General features: G+C 45.4%; 1 protein-coding gene across 2 annotated transcripts; it reads right to left on the reverse strand.

The window, feature by feature from the left end:
- Nucleotides 1–4,499: 4,499 nt before the first annotated feature.
- LOC147107631 (cystatin-B-like) lies at nucleotides 4,500–12,816 on the reverse strand. Of its 2 annotated transcripts, none has more exons than XM_086006825.1 (4): nucleotides 12,711–12,816; nucleotides 11,805–12,079; nucleotides 7,627–7,728; nucleotides 4,500–5,550 (listed from the first exon to the last, which is right to left on the reverse strand). In XM_086006825.1, the coding sequence occupies exons 2-4, from the start codon at nucleotides 11,883–11,885 to the stop codon at nucleotides 5,422–5,424; spliced, it is 312 nt and encodes a 103-aa protein (XP_085862951.1). In that variant the 5' UTR covers nucleotides 11,886–12,079; nucleotides 12,711–12,816; the 3' UTR covers nucleotides 4,500–5,421. The 2 variants fall into 2 exon arrangements, with proteins under 2 accessions (XP_085862951.1, XP_085862952.1); XM_086006826.1 differs by lacking the exon at nucleotides 12,711–12,816 and adding an exon at nucleotides 12,450–12,630.
- Nucleotides 12,817–19,522: the final 6,706 nt, after the last annotated feature.

A 19,522-nucleotide genomic window follows, 5' to 3' on the forward strand; every position in this document is an offset into this window, starting at 1 on the left:
CTAGGACACCCAAATCTCTGAACACCAACATTTAATAGTTTCTCACCATTTAAAAATGTTCTGTTTTCTATTCTTCCTACCAAAATGAATAACTTCACATTGCCCCACATTATATTCCATCTGCCTCCTTATTGCCCACTCACTTAACCTGTCTATTTCTTTGCAGGCTCTTTGCGTCCTCTTCACATCTTACTTTTCCACCTAGCTTTTTATCATCAGCAAACTTGGGTACTGTGGTAAACCACTGTATACCTGTCTGTATGTGTATGCCACTAGGTACAGGTCTGGACATGCCTCGGCTGACTCCTCCCACTATTCCAGGTATATAAGTGACTACCTCCCAGTCCCTTAGTATTCTGGACGGGTCGACCACTCGAGACAAGACCTTCATTCTTTAGTTAATAAAAGCCTGGTTGTTACTCGCTTAACCTCAGTCTTTTGAGTAATTGATGGCGCATCAGGTACAATGCACTCAGTCCCTTCATCCAAGTTAATAATATAGATTGTAAATAGCGGAGGCCCAAGCACTGATCCTTGTAGCCTGCCAATCTGAAAATGACCTGTTTATCCCTACTCTGGTTTTCTGTCAGTTAACCAATCCTTTATCCATGCTAATAACTTACCCCCAACCCATATCTTGCTCAACCACCTTTTATGTGGCACCTTAGTGAATGCCTTTTGGAAATCCAAATATACTACATCTACTGGTTCCCCTTTATCTACCCTGCTAGTTACTTTCTCAAAAAACTAAAATTTGTCAAACACAATGTCCCTTTCATAAAACCATGTTGACTCTGCCTAATATGATTTTCTAAGTACAGGTAGACTAACCTTTATCCGGACTTCCGAAAACCGAAACCCTCTAAAAACCGAAGGTTTTTTCGGTCAGCGTTAAGTCGTGCGCACGACATGACCAGAGTGGCGCACGACTTACAGGTCTAGCCGGATAAGGGATAGTGTAGCATTTTTCCGCACTTCTGAAAACCGAAATCGCTCAGTGTAAGTGTACCAGCCTTTATCCGCACATCCGAAACCAGAAAACCTCTGAAAGCCGAAAGTGGAGCAAAGCATGACTTCTGAAAACCGAAATGCGCACGACCACGACCCCCGCCGACCCCCACCCCCGACCCCCCCCGGCCGAACCCCACCCTTTCGGATAAGGGATGGTGTATCCTTTATCCGCACTCCCGAAAACCGAATTACTCTGAAAACCGAAGTGTTTTCGCGCACCTTCCGAAATTTTCCTAAAACCGAAACACGGCTGGTCCCGAGGTTTTCGGATAAAGGATAGTCTACCTGTACTCTGTTACCACTTCTTTAATAATGGATTCTAGCATTTCCCCCCCCAACGACTGATGTCAGGTTAACTGTAGTTCCCGGTTTTCTCCCTTTCTTGAATAGCGGGGTTACATTTGCGACCTTCCAATCCGCTGGGACCTTTCCTGAATCTAGGGAATTTTGGAAGATCACAACCAATGCATCCACTATCTCTGCAGCCACCTCTTTTAGAACCCTAGGATGTAGGCCATCAGGTCATGGGGATTTGTCAGCTTTTAGTCCCATTAGTTTCCCCAAGTACTTTTTCCTCTACTGATATTAATTACTTTCTTTAAGTTCCTTGCTCTAATTAGCCCCTTGGTTCCCCACTATTTTTGGTATACTTTGTGTCTTCTACTGTGAAGACAGATACAAAATATTTGTTTAAAGCCTCTGCCATTTACTGGTTCCCCAATATAATTTCTCCTGTCACAGCCTCTAAGGTACAATTGCTTACTTATGCTACTCGCTTCCTTTTTACATACTTGTCAGAAGCTCTTACAATCTGTTTTTATATTTCTTGCTAATTTATTCACGGTTTTCTCCCTCATCAATTTTTTGGTCATTTTTGCTAGTTTCTAAAGCTCTCCTAATCCTCAGGCTTACCACTATTCTTTGCAACACTACAAGCCTCTTAATCTAATACTCTCCTTACCTTCTTAGTTAGCCACAGATGGCTCAACTTTTCCCGTGAAGTTTTTATTTTTCAATGGAATATATTTGTTGAAAATTTTGGAATATTTCTTTAAATGATTGCCATTGCTCATCTACTTTTAATCTAATTTCCCAATCTACCTTAGCCAACTCGCCCCTCATACCTATGTAATTGGCTTTGTTTAAGTTTAAGACTCTAGTGGCGGACTTAAATGTCACTTTCAAACTCAATGTGAAATTCTATCATATGATCACGCTTTCCTAGAGGATCCTTTACTATAAGATTACTAATTAATCCTGTCTCGTTACACACAAAAAAAAATCTTTAAAAAAACCTGTTCCCTGGTATTGTTCTAGGAAACTGTCTCGAATACATTCCATGAACTCGTCCTCCATACTACCCTTGCCAATTTGATTTGCCCAATCTATATGCAGATTAAAGTCCTCCACGTTTATTGTATTACCTTTGTTACAAGCTCCTATTATTTCTTGATTAATACTCTGTCCAATGGAGCTGCTGTTAGGGGGCCTATAAACTACTCCCACCACTATTTTCTGCCCCTTGTTATTTCTCATCTCCACTCCATACCGATTCTACTTCTTCATCTTCTGAGCGAAGATCCTTTCTCACTACTGTCCTTATGTTAGCCTTAATTATCAGGGCTACCTCCTTCCTGGTCCAGTCTGCTTGTCTTTTTGATAAGTCAAGTACTCTGGAATATTTAGTTCCCAACCCTAGTCACCTTGCAACCATGTCTCTGTAATGACTATTGGATCATACTCATTTATCACTACTTGTGCCACTAATTACATATTCGTAGCATTCGTAACAAGGTAGAGCTTTTAGTTTTAACTTTACCATTATTCCCTGCTTTCATCTTATGCGCTGATGCACGATTACCTTTAAACTCTGTCCCTTCCTGTCACACACTGCTGATCTTTACCCAAATTGCTACACAGCTCCATTGCCTTGACTTTTCTCTTTAGCTTTCTAAATTTCCCCTCACCTGACCCCTCCCTCCCCTTTTAGTTTAAAGCCCTAGTTATTCGACACTAGTCTCAGCCCAGCTTAAGTGGAGACCGTCCCAACGGAACAGCTCCCTCATTCCCCAGTACTGGTGCCAATGCCCCATGAATCAAAACCTCTTCCTCCCCCACCACTTTGAGCCACACATTTAACTCCGATCTGATTGTCCCAATGCCAATTTATGTATGGCTCAGGTAACAATCCAGAGATTACCTTTGAAGTTTTGCTTTTTAATTTGGATCCTAGCTCCTCACACTCTCCACAGAACCTCATTCTTCTTTCTACATATGTTGTTGGCTCTCAAGTGGACCACGACAACTCGATTCTCCCCCTGCCACAAGGAGATATCCTTAACCCTGGCACTGGGCAGGCAACACCGCCTTTGGAACTCCTGATCGTGGCTGCAAAGAACAGTATCTATCCCTGACTATACTGTTCCCTACCATTACAACATTCCTTTTCATTTCTTCTCCCCTCCGCCCAAAACTTGAATGGCATCCTGTACCATAGTCAGTGCCATTGGCCCCTGTCTGGGTTAAATGGCAACTGTACTTCTACACTGCCCAATATACTTTAACCTAAATAGAACAGTACTATTGTACTTGTAAAGTTTTCACACGAAAAGAACAAACTTGCATTTATATGGCACTTTTCCTAACCTCATGACGTCCCAAACATTTTATAACCAATGAAGTACTTTTGAAGTGTAGTCACTGTTTTAATGCAGGGAAACACAGAAGTCAGTTTGCACATAGAAAGCTCCCACAAATGGCAATGAGATAATTACCACATAATCAGTTTAGTCATGTTGGTTGAGGGATAAGGATCAGCCAGGGCACTGGGGAGAACTCCCCTGCTCCTTCCAATAGTGCAAAAGCAAAATACTGCAGATGCTGGAAATCTGAAATAAAAACAGAAAATGCTGGAAATACTCAGGTCAGGCAGCATCTGTGGAGAGAGAAACAGAGTTAATGTTTCAGGTCGACGACCCTTCGTCAGAACTGGAAAAAGTTGGAGATGTAACAGGTTTTTAAGCAAGTGTAGGGGCAGGGAAGGGGAAGAACAAAAGGGAAGGTCTGTGATAGGATGGAAGGCAGGAGAGATTAAAAGACAAAGAGATGATGGTGCAAGGTGCAAGGCAAAAGGGTCATGTTATCGGTTACGTCCACCCACAAGTGCAGATGAGGCCTTGATTTTACATCTCCTCTGAAAGATGGCACCTCCAACAATGCAGAACTCCCTCAGTACTGCACTGAAGTGTCATCCTAGATTATGTGCTCAAGCGTCTGCAGTAGCCATTCTTATGGCCCTTGAGCCAGTACAACGAGCAGTTTCATGCATACTTACTGTGAAGTCCCAGGTTATGTAAAATACAGTGCAAATTGTAACAGCCAGCACTTTCCTCCGCTCACCTACACTTGGATATTAATATGAACTCCAGCTTTATTCAATTACATTTTCAATCAGTGCCCATGGCAGCATTCAAACCACTAAACTGACATTTAGGAATTATTTTTAATCACCTTAATTTCTAAAGATATAGAACATCAGCTGTTACAAGGGAATAACTGTTCCAATCCATTGGAAAGATTGGTCATTATTGAAGTCCCTTCCTGCCCCCAGCCAAAATTTCACTCCCTTTAAGTGTTGCTTTTATTTTTATTTTTTTTTAATCTTTATTTAGCAAGCTGAAAGCATATGGATTCTTTAAGGGGAGGCAGTATTATTACCAACAAAACATGCTTTCCAGAGCAGAGCAATATTTATTCATATTACTATTCCTTACAATGCAGAGTTAACCAATGCAAGCAAATATTTGAATTTGTTTTCTATTGTGTATAATGTCCAGTAAACAGATAAGAACAAGATTTAGTACAAAACAGATGCCTGACTGGGTTTGCATTATATGCATAAACTATCCAGAAAATAATTGATAAAATTTCCATTAGGATTGAGTGATTAAAAAGCACTTACAGTATTCTTTCCCCTAACAAACGCAATCTCTCCCATTAGGTCTAGGATGGAGCAAAAACAGCCAATCAGAATGTCGGACTCATTGGACCCATGCATTTTCCTGGATCAGTTAATTTGATTTCCTAAACATCCTTGTAACCTTTGAACATCATTTCATCATAACTAAAAAAAGTTTCTATCCATTGAAAACTATGTAAAAGGAACAGAAAGAAGTCGTCACAATTTATTTGGCGAGTAGCTCAGCTGGCAATGGGGGTGGTGCAGGGAAAAAGGAAGAAAAAAAAAACTTAACAGAATTTAATAAGCATTTAAAAAAAACCATGAAAACAAAAAAAGGTCAATGTTGCATCCTCCCAGGTACAAAGGCACATAAAGACCCATGGAAAAAAAAGTCACGAGCTGAGAAACTGCTTTTGCTCTGGCCTTGCGCACTAAATGCAAAGCTGGTTTTAAAAATAGGTTAATTCATCGTGGTGCAATTTGTTGGTCTTTACGCCAGTCACCTCCTGTGTACCTCCCCTACAAGGAAGGTCTTCAAATACTTTTGCATGTAGGTAGTCGTCACCACCAACGTGGATCTAACAAACAAAAAAAAAAAAAAGTTAGGCTAGTGCAGGCCAAGTGTGCATTCTCAACTGACAGTCCAGGTATTCAAACCACAGCAAATCCTGAAAACAAGTTGAAGACTAAATGTGCATCCTCCCATTCCATATGACTGAGCACTAACCTTCTTCCAATCACTACCTAAAGATTCTTTTTTAAATAAACCGGACTTTAAAAAAAAACTTCACTTATGTCTAAGTAAAGTGGATGCCAGACAAATGCAATCTGTTCTAGGATCATTCCTCCGAGAAATGAACAACCGTGCCAGCTGCTTTCAATCATACAATAAACATCCCAGTCACTTATGCCCTGAACACAGTTCCTCTCCCCCTCCACACTCCCAGGTTTCACACACATATGAATTTGGTGCAGGAGTAGGCCACTCGAGCCTGCTTCGCCATTCACAGAATCACAGAAACCCCAGTGCAGATAGAGGCCATTTCGGCCCATCGAGCCTGCACCGACACATATCCCACCCGATCCCCGTAACCCCTACACCAACACATATCCCACCCTATCCCTGTAACCCCACGTATTTAATCCCCCTAACACTAAGGGTCAATTTATCATAGCCAATCAACCTAACCCGCACATCTTTGGACTGTGGGAGGAAACCGGAGCACCCGGAGAAAACCCACGCAAACACGGGGAGAATGTGCAAACTCCAAGTAAGATCATGGCTGATTGATTACTCCACATTCCCGCCTACCCCCAATAACCTTTCACCCCCTTGATTACTCCACATTCCCGCCTACCCCCAATAACCTTTCACCCCCTTGATTACTCCACATTCCCGCCTACCCCCAATAACCTTTCACCCCCTTGATTACTCCACATTCCCGCCTACCCCCAATAACCTTTCACCCCCTTGATTACTCCACATTCCCACCTACCCCCAATAACCTTTCACCCCCATGCTTATCAAGAATCTATCTACCTCTGCCTTAAACATATTCCAAGAATCTGCTTCCACCGCCCTGAGGAAGAGAGTTCCAAAGACTTACGACCCTCTGAGGAAAAATTTCTCATCTGTTATTTTTAAACAGTGACCCCTAGTTCTAGATTCTCCCACAAGAGGAAACATCCTCTCCACATCCACCCTGTCAAGACCCCTCAGGATCTTATATGTTTCAATCAAGTCACTTCTTCACAATGCCACCAAATCTGTAAACCAAGCTTTGCACGTGATTTCCCCCAAACATAAAACAGAAGTCTTCATAATGGAACGACTATGCAATATAATTTTTCATTCATTCAGCATTCGCTGCCGCATTTGAGGAGCGCAGATATCTCAGGAGGTTATGGGGCTGGGGGAGATTACAGAGATAGGGAGGGGTGAGGCCATACAGGGATTTGAAAACACAAGGATGAGAATTTTGAAATCAAGGCATTGCTTAACCGGAAGCCAATGTAGGTCAGCGAGCACAGGGATGATGGGTGAATGGGACTTGGTGCAAGTTAGGACACGGGCAGCAGAGTTTTGGAGGACCTCAAGTTTACATAGGGTAGAATGTGGGAGGCCAGTCAGGAGTGCGTTGGAATAGTCAAGTCTATAGGTAACAAAGGCATGGTTGAATGTTTCAGCAGCAGATGAGCTGAGGTAGGGGTGAAGATAGGCAATGTGATGGAGGTGGGAATAGGCGGTCTTAGTTATACCATGGATGTGTGGTCGGAAGCTTATTTCAGGGTAAAATATGACACCAGCAATTGTGATATGAAAACAAAGTGATTAAATGGGAGAAAAAAAATTCCTCAGCCTCAAACACTATAAAAGATGCCCCCCCGCCAATTGCAAAGTTAACTTGGATGGGGAAGGGACTGCACCCCTCCTCAAGGATAAGGCTAAATGATTAGATTTATAGTCTTCAAATATATGGTAAAAAAATGTGAAAGCAGGAGTCTGTGGTAGAAATGATTATTACTATCCAAGTTTCCGAGTGGCTACAGAAGTATCCAGCCACCTTCCACATGAGATTAATAATGTGCCAGTTCTGAGTGTTATAATAGACCCCATCTCCAAAACATTTGCACCCCTAGAAGGATAAACTTACTTTAATGAAATAGTTGGTTCCAGATACAATTTGACTCTTGAAGGATTTGACAACAAACACATCAAATGTTTTTTTAGCTTGTTCTTCAATTTTAGACTTCATCTGCAAAACAAATAAAAGGGAGTCTTGAGGACTTCAGAACAACTTGCATTTATACACACGCTGCCTTTAATGTAGAATAATGTCCCATAGTGCTTCAGAGGATTAAATCAAGCAATGGATACAGAGCCAAAGGAGGAGATATTAAGAGCTAACTTGCATCCAGGTAGTGTCTTTCATAAGAATTAGGAGCAGGAATAGGCCATACGCCCCTAGAGCCTGCTCCGCCATTAAATAGGATCACAGCTGATCTTCGACCTCAACTCCACTTTCCCGTCCGATCCACATATCCCTTAAGAGTCTAAAAATCAAATTTATCTATCTCAGCCTTGAATATACTCAATGACTGAGCATCCACAGACTTCTGGGGTAGAGAATTCCAAAGATTCACAACCCTCTGAGTGAAGACATTTCTCCTCATCTCAGTCCTAAATGGCTGATCCCTTATCCGGAGACTATGCCCCCTAGTTCTAGACTCACCAGCCAGGGGGAAACAGCCTCAGCATGTATACGGTCAAGCCATCTCAATCTTATGTTTATGGGTTCTTATTCTTCTGAACTTGAGTATAGGCCCATTCTACTCAATCTCTCCTCATAGGACAACCTGCTCATCTCAGGAATAAATCTAGTGAACCTTTGTGGCACCCCTTCTGAGCCAAGGATATCCTTGATTAGGTAAGGAGACCAAAACTGTGCACAGTACTCCAGGTGTGGTCTCACCAAAGCCCTGTACAATTGTAGCAAGACTTCCTTACTCTTGTACTCCAACCCCTTTGCAATAAAGGCAAACATTCAATTTGCCTTCCGAATTGCTTGCTGTACTTTTGTTTCGTGTACAAGGACACCTAATCCCTCTGAACACCAACATTTAATAGTTTCTCACCATTTAAAAAATAAATTCTGTTTTTCTATTCTTCCTATCGAAGTGAATAACCTCACATTTCTCTACATTATGCTCCATTTGCCAACTTCTTGCCCACTCACTTAACCGGTCTATATCCCTTTGCAGACTCGGTGTCCTCCACAGTTTACTTTCCCACCTAGCTTTGTATCAGCAGCAAACTTGGATACATCACATTTAGTCCCTTCATCCAAGTCATCAAATAGATTGTAAACAGCGGAGGACCCAGCACTGACCCTTGCAGCACCCCACTAGTAACAGCCTACCAACCTAAAAATGACCTGTTTATTCCTACTGTTTTCTGTCCTTTAACCAATCCTCTATCCATTCTAATATATTACCCCCCACCCCATGAGCCCTCATCTTGTGCAACCACCTTTGAGGTGGCACCTTATTGAATGTCTTTTGAAAAATCCAAATATACTGAATCCCCTTCACCTACCCTGCTAGTTACATCCTCAAAAATCTCTCAAACACGGTTTTCCTTTCATAAAACCATGTTGACTCCGCCCAATATGATTTTCTAAGTGCTGTGATACGGCTTCCTTAATAGCTTCCAGCATTTTCCAGATGACAGACGTCAGACTAACTGGCCCCATTTTCTCTCCCTCCTTTCTTGAATAGTGGGGTTACATTTGCTACCTTCTAATCCACTGGGAGCATTCCAGAATCTATGGGGGGGGGGGGGGGGGGGGGTGGGAAGAAAAGAGAAAGGAAAAAGGAGGAGGAGCAAGTGGGCAGGATTGGTGGCGGGTCAGGTGGGAAATTTGATTTGATTTCCCCCCCCCCCCCCCCACAGCAGGTCTGGACCCCACCGCAACGCACTTTTCCCAATGGTGCGTGTGTGATCTCTGATCCGACCTGACCAGACATGCGACCCAATTATTGCCTTGTTGACAGACCCTTAATAATGCTTTTAAGCTTACCTTTTCACTTTAACTGCTCGCCAATGGGGTCCACGCAGCTCGGGGATCGGTTAACCCGAGGCGGGAGTTGAATGGCCATGGAACCAGCTGATGAGGGGACAGCTTGAAGTGTGCTATAAAAGCTCCCACCTCATCTGTTCACTTTCCAAGTGCAGAAGCTGTTACTTACTCCATTTGGAACACAGATTGAGCGTTATGCAGGCTGCAAGTGTTTGGAGCAAACTCTCCATCCAGCATCACCTCATTGGAACAACCTCTTTCACCATTGACAGCTTGCTTCTGTCATCTCAACTTCACCGGCCATCTATTCCATCAGCATAGGTACCGTTTATACTGTTTCATCTTGGTCCTCAATCTGACCATGACCAACACCAGCAGAACCAGTAGCACCAACACCATCCTTCTCAACGCCCTGATGCTGCACAGGGTAGAGGGCATCAGCGCAAGGCTGCACTGTGCCGGAGGAGAGACCCCCAACACCAGGTATACAGGCAGAGGATAAGCTTCCACAACATGACTGAGCAGCAGTGCCAAAGGAGGCTCAGGCTATCGCACCAGGTCATCACAGACATTTGCACATTGCTGGAGCAAGACCTGCAGCCCAGAGGAGCGGGTGGACACTCCTAACCAGTGGCTGTCAGTCACCAGCACCCTCAACTTCTTCGCCTCAGGCTCCTTCCAAGGATCTTCAACAGACGTTTGCGGCATCTTGCAGTCGGCCACCCACGGATGCATCGCACAGGTCACCGATGCCCTCTTTGACAAGTCAGCCAATTAGATCAACTTTGCCACTGATGAAGCCAGTGTTACGGAGCAGACGCTTGGTTTTTCCACTCTGGCCGGCTTCCCATGGATGGAGGGAGTCATTGACTGCACACATGCGGCCATCAGGGCATTCCAGCATAAACCAGAAGCTTTCGTCAACCGCAAGGGCTGCCACTCCCTCAATGTGCAGCTTGTCTGCAACCATAGGAAAATCATCATGCATGTGTACCAAGTTCCCTGGCATCTGTCAGGACTTTCATCCTGCGCCAGTCCACCGTCCTTCAGCTCCTCGCACCTCCAAACAGACTTACCAGCTGGCTGCTTGGAGACAAGGGCTAGCCACTGAAGACGTGGCTCATGACACCTTTGGAGGAGGCCAAGTAATGAAAGCCACATCTCCATCAGGTGTCAGAGCAGACAATAGGCTTGCTCAAAATGCAATTCAGATGCCTTGACAGATCTGGGGGATCCCTTCAGTATGCACCAGTCAGGGTCTCCAGAATTGTCATGGTCTGCTGTGCCCTGCACAACATAGCACAGCAGCGGGAATTAGCACTGCATGAGGAACAAGGCGCAGAGCACACAGCCTCTTCAGAGGAGGAGCATCAGGTGGAAGATGAGGATGACCTAGATTTACCAACAGTCCAGATGCTACCAGTACACAAGCACATTGCTGCCAGTGAGGCCAGGGATGGCCTCGTCATGGCCAGATTTACTTAACTTTACACAGCACAAGCCATGTGGCTGGTACATGCGTCGCCAGGTTGGCTACACCCCACATCCATACCATAAAGCATCCCTACAAATGACTAGTCCATTCCTATGATATTAAGGGGCAGTTTTCAAAGATAAAAGGGGAACAGATGGGGTAGATAGAAACTATTTCTGCTGGGCCATCTAGGACAAAGGGGGGGGGGGGGGGGAGGCATAGTCTAAAAATAAGAGCCAAACTTTTCAGGAGTGAAATTAGGAAACACTTCTACACACAAAGGGTGGTAGAAGTTTGGAACTCTCTTCCACAAACAGCAATTGATGCTAGATCAACTGTTAATTTTAAATCTGAGATTGATAATTTTTTATTAACCAAAGGTATTAAGGAATATGGAGTTAGGTCACAGATCAGCCATGATCTCATTGAATGTCAGAACAGGCTCAAGGAGCTGAATGGCCTACTCCTGTTCCTATATTAGACCCCCTACACTACCCCACTCTCTATTCCTAACTCCAGCCTCTTCCACGTCCTCACTCCCACCCATTGGCAGTTGTGCTTTAGTCAGCTGGATCCTATTATTTGGAAATCGTTCCCTAAATTAATCTGTTTCCTCACTTTCTCCTCTTCCCTAAATCCCAAGTCTTTGAACAAGCTTTTGGTCACTAATCTTTCCTTCTAGGGCTTGGCTTCAATTTTTCCTCACTCCCGAGTTAAGCGCTTTGAGGCGGGTTTTTTTTTAACATTAATGCCGTTGTTTCTGGGAAATCATACTCACGGAATCAGCAATCTGCTGGATCTCCGGGGTAGGCGATTTCTCGCTGCTTGTGCCTCCGCAACACATCTTTTGTTGGCTCATGATCTGCTTCTGGTTGCTATTCCGTTCCTAGTCTCTCACTCTCAAATGGGATACAACGTAGCTGATGATTGCATCAACACCGGCCGTCACCTTCTTTAAATACCTCCCACTCACGCACGTCTGCCTCATTCGCAAATTCCAATCCCACAGAGGGGGAGACAGTCATATGGTTACTGTCTGACCAAGCACTGCGTCTGGAAAGTTTAAAAAACAAAGCAAACACACTGTACATACTTATTGTGTGTCTAAAACTTAAACGTGTCTTCAAAATAATCAGTGATTCAATTATATCTGAATATTCATTCCCTGTCTCCCCCTCGAGTACTATAGTTGTTACCTATTTTTGTTCAGCACGGTGTCCGCCCTCGGACGCAGTGTGAGTCACTGTGCCGGAAACCAGACAACCTCCTTTTTCCGTGAATGAGCACAGATGTTGCTGAAATTATTTTTAGTTTCGAGTGTTCTGAAATGCATCGCATAATTTGAAGGAGACCGACGGTTTAAAATTTAAAAAAAACACGTAATGTGCAGCAAAAGCGCTGTTGTCACGCTGTCATTACTCACTCATGGTTACCAAATCCGCAACCAGCAACAACTTAGCCTGGAACAATAGCAAAATACTGCGGATGCTGGAAATCTGAAATAACATCAGAAAGTGCTGGAAACACTCAGCAGGTCCGGCAGCATCGCGGAGAGAGAAACAGAGTCAACGTTTCGGGTCAAAATCGGTCCTAGATATTGGATACCGCTGGAAAACGGAGGTGGGCTCCGCAATGGGAGATATGCCCGTTCAAAAGGCTCAGCTTGGTATTGCCTGCTAATTACCATGATTGTAGCGCAGAGCCTAGTGCGGAACGCGTGGCTGACCAACATTCCTGTTTAGCTGGATTTGCAGGTCTCACACAGCCGGCCCCCAAGGCGTTAAAATGGCAAAAACCACGCAAGCGCGATAATTTGAAGGCGCCGCGCACCCAAAAATTACGGGGAATACTGCTGCTGACAGGGGAGCAAAGTTCACATGGCTGGAGGAAAGCTAGAAGCTAGCTCCTCTTCAAGGCAGTCCACAGCTCTTAAAGCTGAGCTGCCTTCTGCAAATAAAAAAATTAAAATTCCTTCAGCACTAGGCAGTCTGCACCTCTTAAAACTGAGCTGCCTTCTGAAGCTAAACAAATTTAAAATTGCTTCAGCACTAGGCAGTCTGCACCTCTTAAAACTGAGCTGCTTTCTGAAGCTAAACAAATTTAAAATTGCTTCAGCACTAGGCAGTCTGCACCTCTTAAAGGTGAGCTGCCTTCTGCTGATAAAAAATGCTAAAAGTGCTAGCACAAATGGCTCAACAGGCCAGGGAAAGGGCACCCAGGGTCTCGGGTGTAGCACCCCAGCTTTAGAGGTGGAGAGGTTTAGGATGGGAATTCCAGAGCTTAGGGCCTTGGCAGCTGAAGGCATAGCCACCAATGGTTGAGGGATTAATATCAGGGATGCTCAAGAGGCCAGAATTAGTGAGCACAGACATCTTGGTGTGTGTGGGGTGGGGGTGGGGGGGGGTGGTGGTTGTGGGGCTGTCAGAGATTACAGAGATAGGGAGGAGCGAGGCCATAGAGGGATTTGAAAACAAGGATGAGAATTTTGAAATCGAGGCGTTGCTTAACTGGGAGCCAATGTTGGTCAGCGAGCATAGGGGTGATGGGTGAACGGGACTTGGTGCGAGTTTTGGGTGACCTCAAGTTTACGGAGGGTAGAACTTGGGAGGCCAGCCAGGAGTGCGTTGGAATAGTCAAGTTTAAAGGTAACAAAGGCCTGGATGAGGCTTTCAGCAGCAGATGAGCTGAGGCGGGGTGGAGTCGAGCGATGTTCCAGAGATGCAATTAGGCAGTCTTAGTGATATACGGATATGTAGTCGGAAGATCATCTCAGGCTTAAATATGACAACAAGGTTGTGAACAGTCTGGTCCAGCCTCAGACAGTTGCCAGGGAAAGGGATGGTGTCGGTGGCTAGGGAATGGAGTTTGTGGCGGGGACCGAAGACAATGGCTTCGGTCTTCCCAATATTTAATTGGAGGAAATTTCTACTCATCCAGTACTGGGACAATTTAGAGACAGTGGAGGGGTCGAGAGGTGGTGGTGAGGTACAGCTAGGTGTCGTCAGTATACACGTGGAAACTGATGCTATGTTTTTGGATGATATCGCCGAGGGGCAGCATGTAGATGAGAAATAGGAGGGGACCAAGGATAGATCCTTGGGGGACACCAGAGATAATGGTGTGGGAGCGGGAAGAGAAGCCATTCCAGGTGAGACTCTGGCTATGATTAGATAGATAAGAATGGAATCAGGTGAGTGCAATCCCACCCAGCTGGACGACGGTGGCAAGACGTTGGAGGAGGATAGTGTGGTCAACCACGTCAAAGACTGCAGACAGGTTGAGAAGGATGAGGAGGAATAGTTTACCTTTGTCACAGTCACATAGGATATCATTTGTGACTTTGAGAGCTGTTTCGGTAATGTGGCAGGGACAGAAACCTGATTGAAGGATTCAAACATGGAGATCTGGGAAAGATGGGCACGGATTTTGGAGGCTACAACACGTTCAAGGACTTTGGAGAGGAAAAGGAGGTTGGAGATGGGGCAGTAGTTTACAAGGACGGAGGGGTCAAGGGTTGGTTTTTTGAGGAGAGGGGTGATGACGGCAAATTTGAAGGAGAGGGAGACAGTACCTGAGGACAGAGAACCATTAATAATATCAGCTAACATGGGAGCTAGCAAGGGAGTTGGGTGGTCAGCTATTTAGTGGGAATAGGGTCAAGGGAGCAGAAGGTGGTTCTCATGGTCCAGATGAGCTCTGAGAAGGCATGAGGGGAGATTGGAGAGAAACTGGAGAAAGATACAAGTTCAGGGCTAGGGCAGGGAGGAACCTTAGAGGAAGTCTTTTCCGGTGGGCTAGGGGAAGGGAGGGAAGTGGCAGAGGCAGCTGATTGGATGGTCTCACTCTTAGTGATAAAGAAGTCCATGAACTCCTCGCACTTTTTGTTGGAAGTGAGGATGGTGGAGACAGGGTTGAGGGGTTTAAGAAGATGGTTTGCGATAGAGAAAAGAAGCCAGGGGTTATCTTTGCATTCCAGGGTGATCCTGGAATGGTGAGCAGTTCTGGCAGATGAGAGCGGGACCCAATATTGCTTTATATGGTCCAGTCAGAGCTCTGTAATCTCCTCCAGCCCCACAACCCCCTGCGATATCAGTTATCCTCCATATCCGTCCAAGTCTGTATCCCTTGGACTTAAGGGAGTGGAGAGAGGGCCGTACCAGGAGGAACAGCTAGGGTGAGAGAGAGTAATGGTTTCAATGGGGACTAGGGCATCAAAGGTGGAGGTGAGGGTGTGGTTGAGCAGATTAGTGGCTGCAGAAATGTCATGGTGAATGGAGGGCCAAAGGCTAGACAGTTGGGATTTTGAAATTGCAGTTGTAAGTGAATTGGGGGAGTTTTTTCAGGGGCGGTCACAGAAGGAAGTAGGGTCGGGAGGGGGAAAGGATTTGGTTGGAGAGCAATAAAAAGAAGTGACCAGAGATGGCCTTATCTGTAATTGACACGATGGGAGTAGTAAGGCCATGTGAGATGGCAAGGTCAAGGGGGTGGCAGTGAATATGAGTTGGGGAGTTTACATGGAGGGAGAGATTAATGGAGGATAGGAGGGCAGTGAACTCAGAGGAGAGAGAGCATGATGAGTTGTGATGGAGGTTGAAATCACCATGGATGAGAAGTCACTCAGTGCAGATGCTGAAGGAGGAAAGCAGTGAAAATATCTCGATGAGAACATTTTAATGGTACTTTGGTGGGCGGTAAGAGAATGAGAAATTTAAGTGAGAGGTGAGAGGGGTGGAACAAGATGAGATGCACAAAGGAGGAGAAAGTGCCGGAGGAGTAGGGGGAAAGACCAAGGTGTAATTTGGTGATGAGAGCCACACCGTCACTGTGGCGGTCTGGCCAGGGCAAGTGGTGGAAGGTATAACCAGACGTTGAGGCATTATTTAGGGGTAAGGTGTCATCACCCCTCAGCCAGGTTTCCGTCGAGGCCCTGATGTCAATGCAATCATCCTCAATAAGCTCATGGATGGCAAGGGCCTTATTCACAAGTGAACACACACTCTGGAGCGAGATGCAGAAAGGGACGGTGATAGTTGATCCGTTGGCAGAATTCACAGGGTCAGCACTAGGAGGGGTGAGTTGGATGGGGAGGAGATTGGCAAGATTAGTCCTCAGCGGACGCTCTGGGCAGTAAGATCGATGAGAGAGTAGGACGGGGCAGTTGGCATTGCTGCTCTTAAGGAGGCAGCGACGAGTGCCTCGATGAGTCCTTCAGAGGATGCCAAGAGAGGCACAGAGGGAAGCTGTAGGCTTATCTAAGAGGGAGTCAAGCCTGGTATGGTGGCAGGAGAGTAGGATGGTCAAGGAGTACTGAAGGGTTGGGGTTGGAATGTGGAAGGGCAGAGTACCTGAGAGGGAGAATTGAAAGGAAGCATGATGACAGGAGAGAGGTGTCTAGGAGGGGTAAAGAGAAAAGAAGTAAAAGAAAGGGGAGAAAAAGTGGAAATAGATGTGATGGGCTCAGGTCTGGGTGGCAGCCAAAATGCACATGCAAATGGACATGGAAAATTCAAGTTACATAGGCCTGCTTACGTAGCAATTACTAGGATGCATATATCCTTGTAGTAACGGAATAGATTGGAGATAATAGGAGGGAGTCCAGAGTTAAAGTCAGAGGTCCTGTGGTGGGATAAAGTTGACATAGGTAGGGTGGAGTCGACATGGAGCATAGATGAACTGTTGTCCAAGTTCGGAGACCGGTGTGGCGGGCGAGTGAAGTACAGAAGCTATTTGCAGGGTAGCGTATCGGAAGACGTACGGATGCAGGAATTTCCGTGGGAATGAGGATCCAGAAGGTGTGCAGAATCGGTTGCGGGGCAGAATGATGATGGCAAAGTTGGAGGTCATCATAAGACCCAGAGCAACGGAGAAATGTACCGCAGCCCAGGAGAGTGAGTTTCTGGCCAGGAAACAGACTGTAGCTGAAGCTGAAAAACCAGTAAAACCAGTAAACCCAGTAGGCTAGTCACAGGCTCAGCGGGGAACAGCAGTGGTGGGGGAAGGGCTGTAAGCTGATCAAAGTTACTTTAAAATTTAATGTAAGAAGTCACACAACACCAGGTTATAGTCCAACAGCTTTATTTGAAATCACAAGCTTTCGGAGTGCTGCTCCTTCGTCAGGTGCAGCTGACTGACACTTCACCTGACGAAGGAGCAGCGCTCCGAAAGCTTGTGATTTCAAATAAAGCTGTTGGACTATAATCTGGTGTTGTGTGACTTCTTACATTTGTCCACCCCAGTCCAACTCCGGCATCTCCACACCATGTTTAAAATTTAAGCAACAGAACGGCAGATTGGAGACACAGCAGATGAGTCTTACGGCGTAGTCCAGTGCAGAAGCGTAGTCTTGATGTCCAGAGAAGTCCAGGAATTTGGAATTTGGAAGCCAAATTTGAGAGAAGTTCCAGAGCTCAATGAGCAGGCATGGCCAGGGGATGGGCGTATCCTCCAATTACAAACAAATACACTGAATCACTTAGATGGTAAGGAGACCTACATCAGAATGCTGTTCATAGACTACAGCTCAGCATTCAACACTATCGTCCCCAACAAGCTGGCCACCAAACTCCAAACTCTTGGCCTGAACACTTCCCTCTGCAACTGGACCCTGGACTTCCTAACAAACAGACCCCAGTCTGTCAAATTAGGTAACCACACCTCCCCTCCCCTGACCCTGAACACGGGGGCCCCATAAGGATGTGTGCTGAGCCCCCTCCTCTACTCCCTCTTCACCCACGACTGTGTGGCTGTTCATGGTTCCAACACCATCATCAAGTTTGCGGATGATACCACGGTAGTAGGCCAGATCACCAACAACAATGAGTCAGCCTACAGGGAGGAGGTCCAGCATCTCGTGAAGTGGTGCGCTGATAACAACCTGGCCCTTAACATCAAGAAAACCAAAGAAATCATTGTGGACTTCAGGAAGTCTAAAGGCGGAAGTCACACCCCCATCCACATCCATGGGGCTGTGGTGGAAAGGGTGGACAGCTTTAAGTTCCTCGGAGTCCACATCACGGAAGACCTCTCCTGGTCCCTCAATACCTCCTCTCTGGTGAAGAAGGCCCAGCAGCGCCTATATTTCCTAAGGAGGTTGAAGGGATGTAACCTGTCACCCCTGACCCTCTCTAACTTTTACCACTGCACAATAGAGAGCATCCTGATGAACTGTATCACAGTATGGTATGGCAGCTGTAGCTACTATGACCGGAAAGCCCTGCAGCGGGTAGTCAAAACTGCCCAACGCATTACCGGCACCCGGCTACCGACCATAGAGCACATATACCAGAAACGCTGTTTACGGAGGTCACGGTCCATCATCAAAGACCCTACCCACCCCAGCCACAGTCTGTTTGCCCTCCTGCCATCTGGGAGACGCTACAGATGCATTCGCACCCGTACGACCAGATTTAGGAACAGCTTCTTTCCCAGGGCTGTCCTCCCACTGAACTCCACAAATAAACTCTAAAGCCTGCACATCTGCCAATGCACTTTATTATGGTTATGTTTATGTTAATGTATTACAAGCCAAATGTATGTTGAATGTTTAAATGTCTTAATCTAAATGTACACTCTCGGGAGCTGCAAGCCTACATTTCGTTGTACTGCACTTGTGCACTAACAATGACAATAAAAGTTGATTTTTGATTTTGATTTCCCCCTTTTTTTCTCTCCCACATGGCAGCTGTCTCTCATTCTGCCAGCACATATCACACCTAATCTAGAGCCGTCTTTTGTCTCTTTACTGGTCCTATCACCATCTCGTCTCGTTTTGAATACCTCTTAATGTCTCTTCACTTCTCTTTTGTTCTTTCATCCCCATTTCCCAGCCCCCAAACTGGCCTTTTTATCTGTTTCATTTCCTGTGTTTCTTCAGTCCTGACGAAGGGTTTCGACCTGAAACGTTGACTCTATTTCTCTCTCCACGGATGTTGCCTGGCCTGCTGAGTTTTTCCAGCATTTTCTGTTGTTATTTCGGATTTCCAGCATCCGCAGTATTTTGCTATCGTACAAGGTCCTTGTGTTGCCAAGTGAAAAAAAACACACCTTTTAAAATGTTTTCTGGGTGTCAAGTGAGAAGGAAAGGAAAGATTCCACAGACAGCAGAGGAAAACTCAGCTCAGCACCAACATTTCTAAAACCACTCCCTGGGCTCGGACTCAATAAAGGAGAGTTTTCATAGAATTATAGAAATTACAACACATGTGTCTGCACCAATCTCACTCCCTCTCAGTTTATCGGAACTGTCTATTTCTTTCTGAGTCTGAATTTCTCTCTGTCTTATATAGTTATGAGGAAATACTGAGACTATTTCACTGGAGCAGAGAATGTTAAGAGATTTAATGGAGTTTTTTTTAAAATCACCAAGGGTTTTGATAGAGTAAAAAGGGAGAGAATATTTCCTCTCGTTGGGGTGTGGTTATCAATTTAAGATTGCAACTAAGAGATTTAGGAGGGGTTACGAGGAATTTCTTTACACAGAGAGCTGTTGGAGCATGG

The sequence above is a fragment of the Somniosus microcephalus genome, chromosome 14 (genome assembly GCF_052327205.1).
Source record: "Somniosus microcephalus isolate GS21.2 chromosome 14, FLI_Smic_1.0, whole genome shotgun sequence".
NCBI classification, from domain to species: Eukaryota; Metazoa; Chordata; class Chondrichthyes; order Squaliformes; family Somniosidae; genus Somniosus; species Somniosus microcephalus.

Coding starts and splice junctions, on each gene's coding strand:
- LOC147107631 (XM_086006825.1), bottom strand. CDS start 11,885: ATGAGCCAACAAAAGATGTGTTGCGGAGGCACAAGCAGCGAGAAATCG. Junction 7,729..11,804: donor TCCAGCAGATTGCTGATTCC/GTGAGTATGATT, acceptor TTTGTTTTGCAG/ATGAAGTCTAAAATTGAAGA. Junction 5,551..7,626: donor GAACCAACTATTTCATTAAA/GTAAGTTTATCC, acceptor TTTGTTTGTTAG/ATCCACGTTGGTGGTGACGA.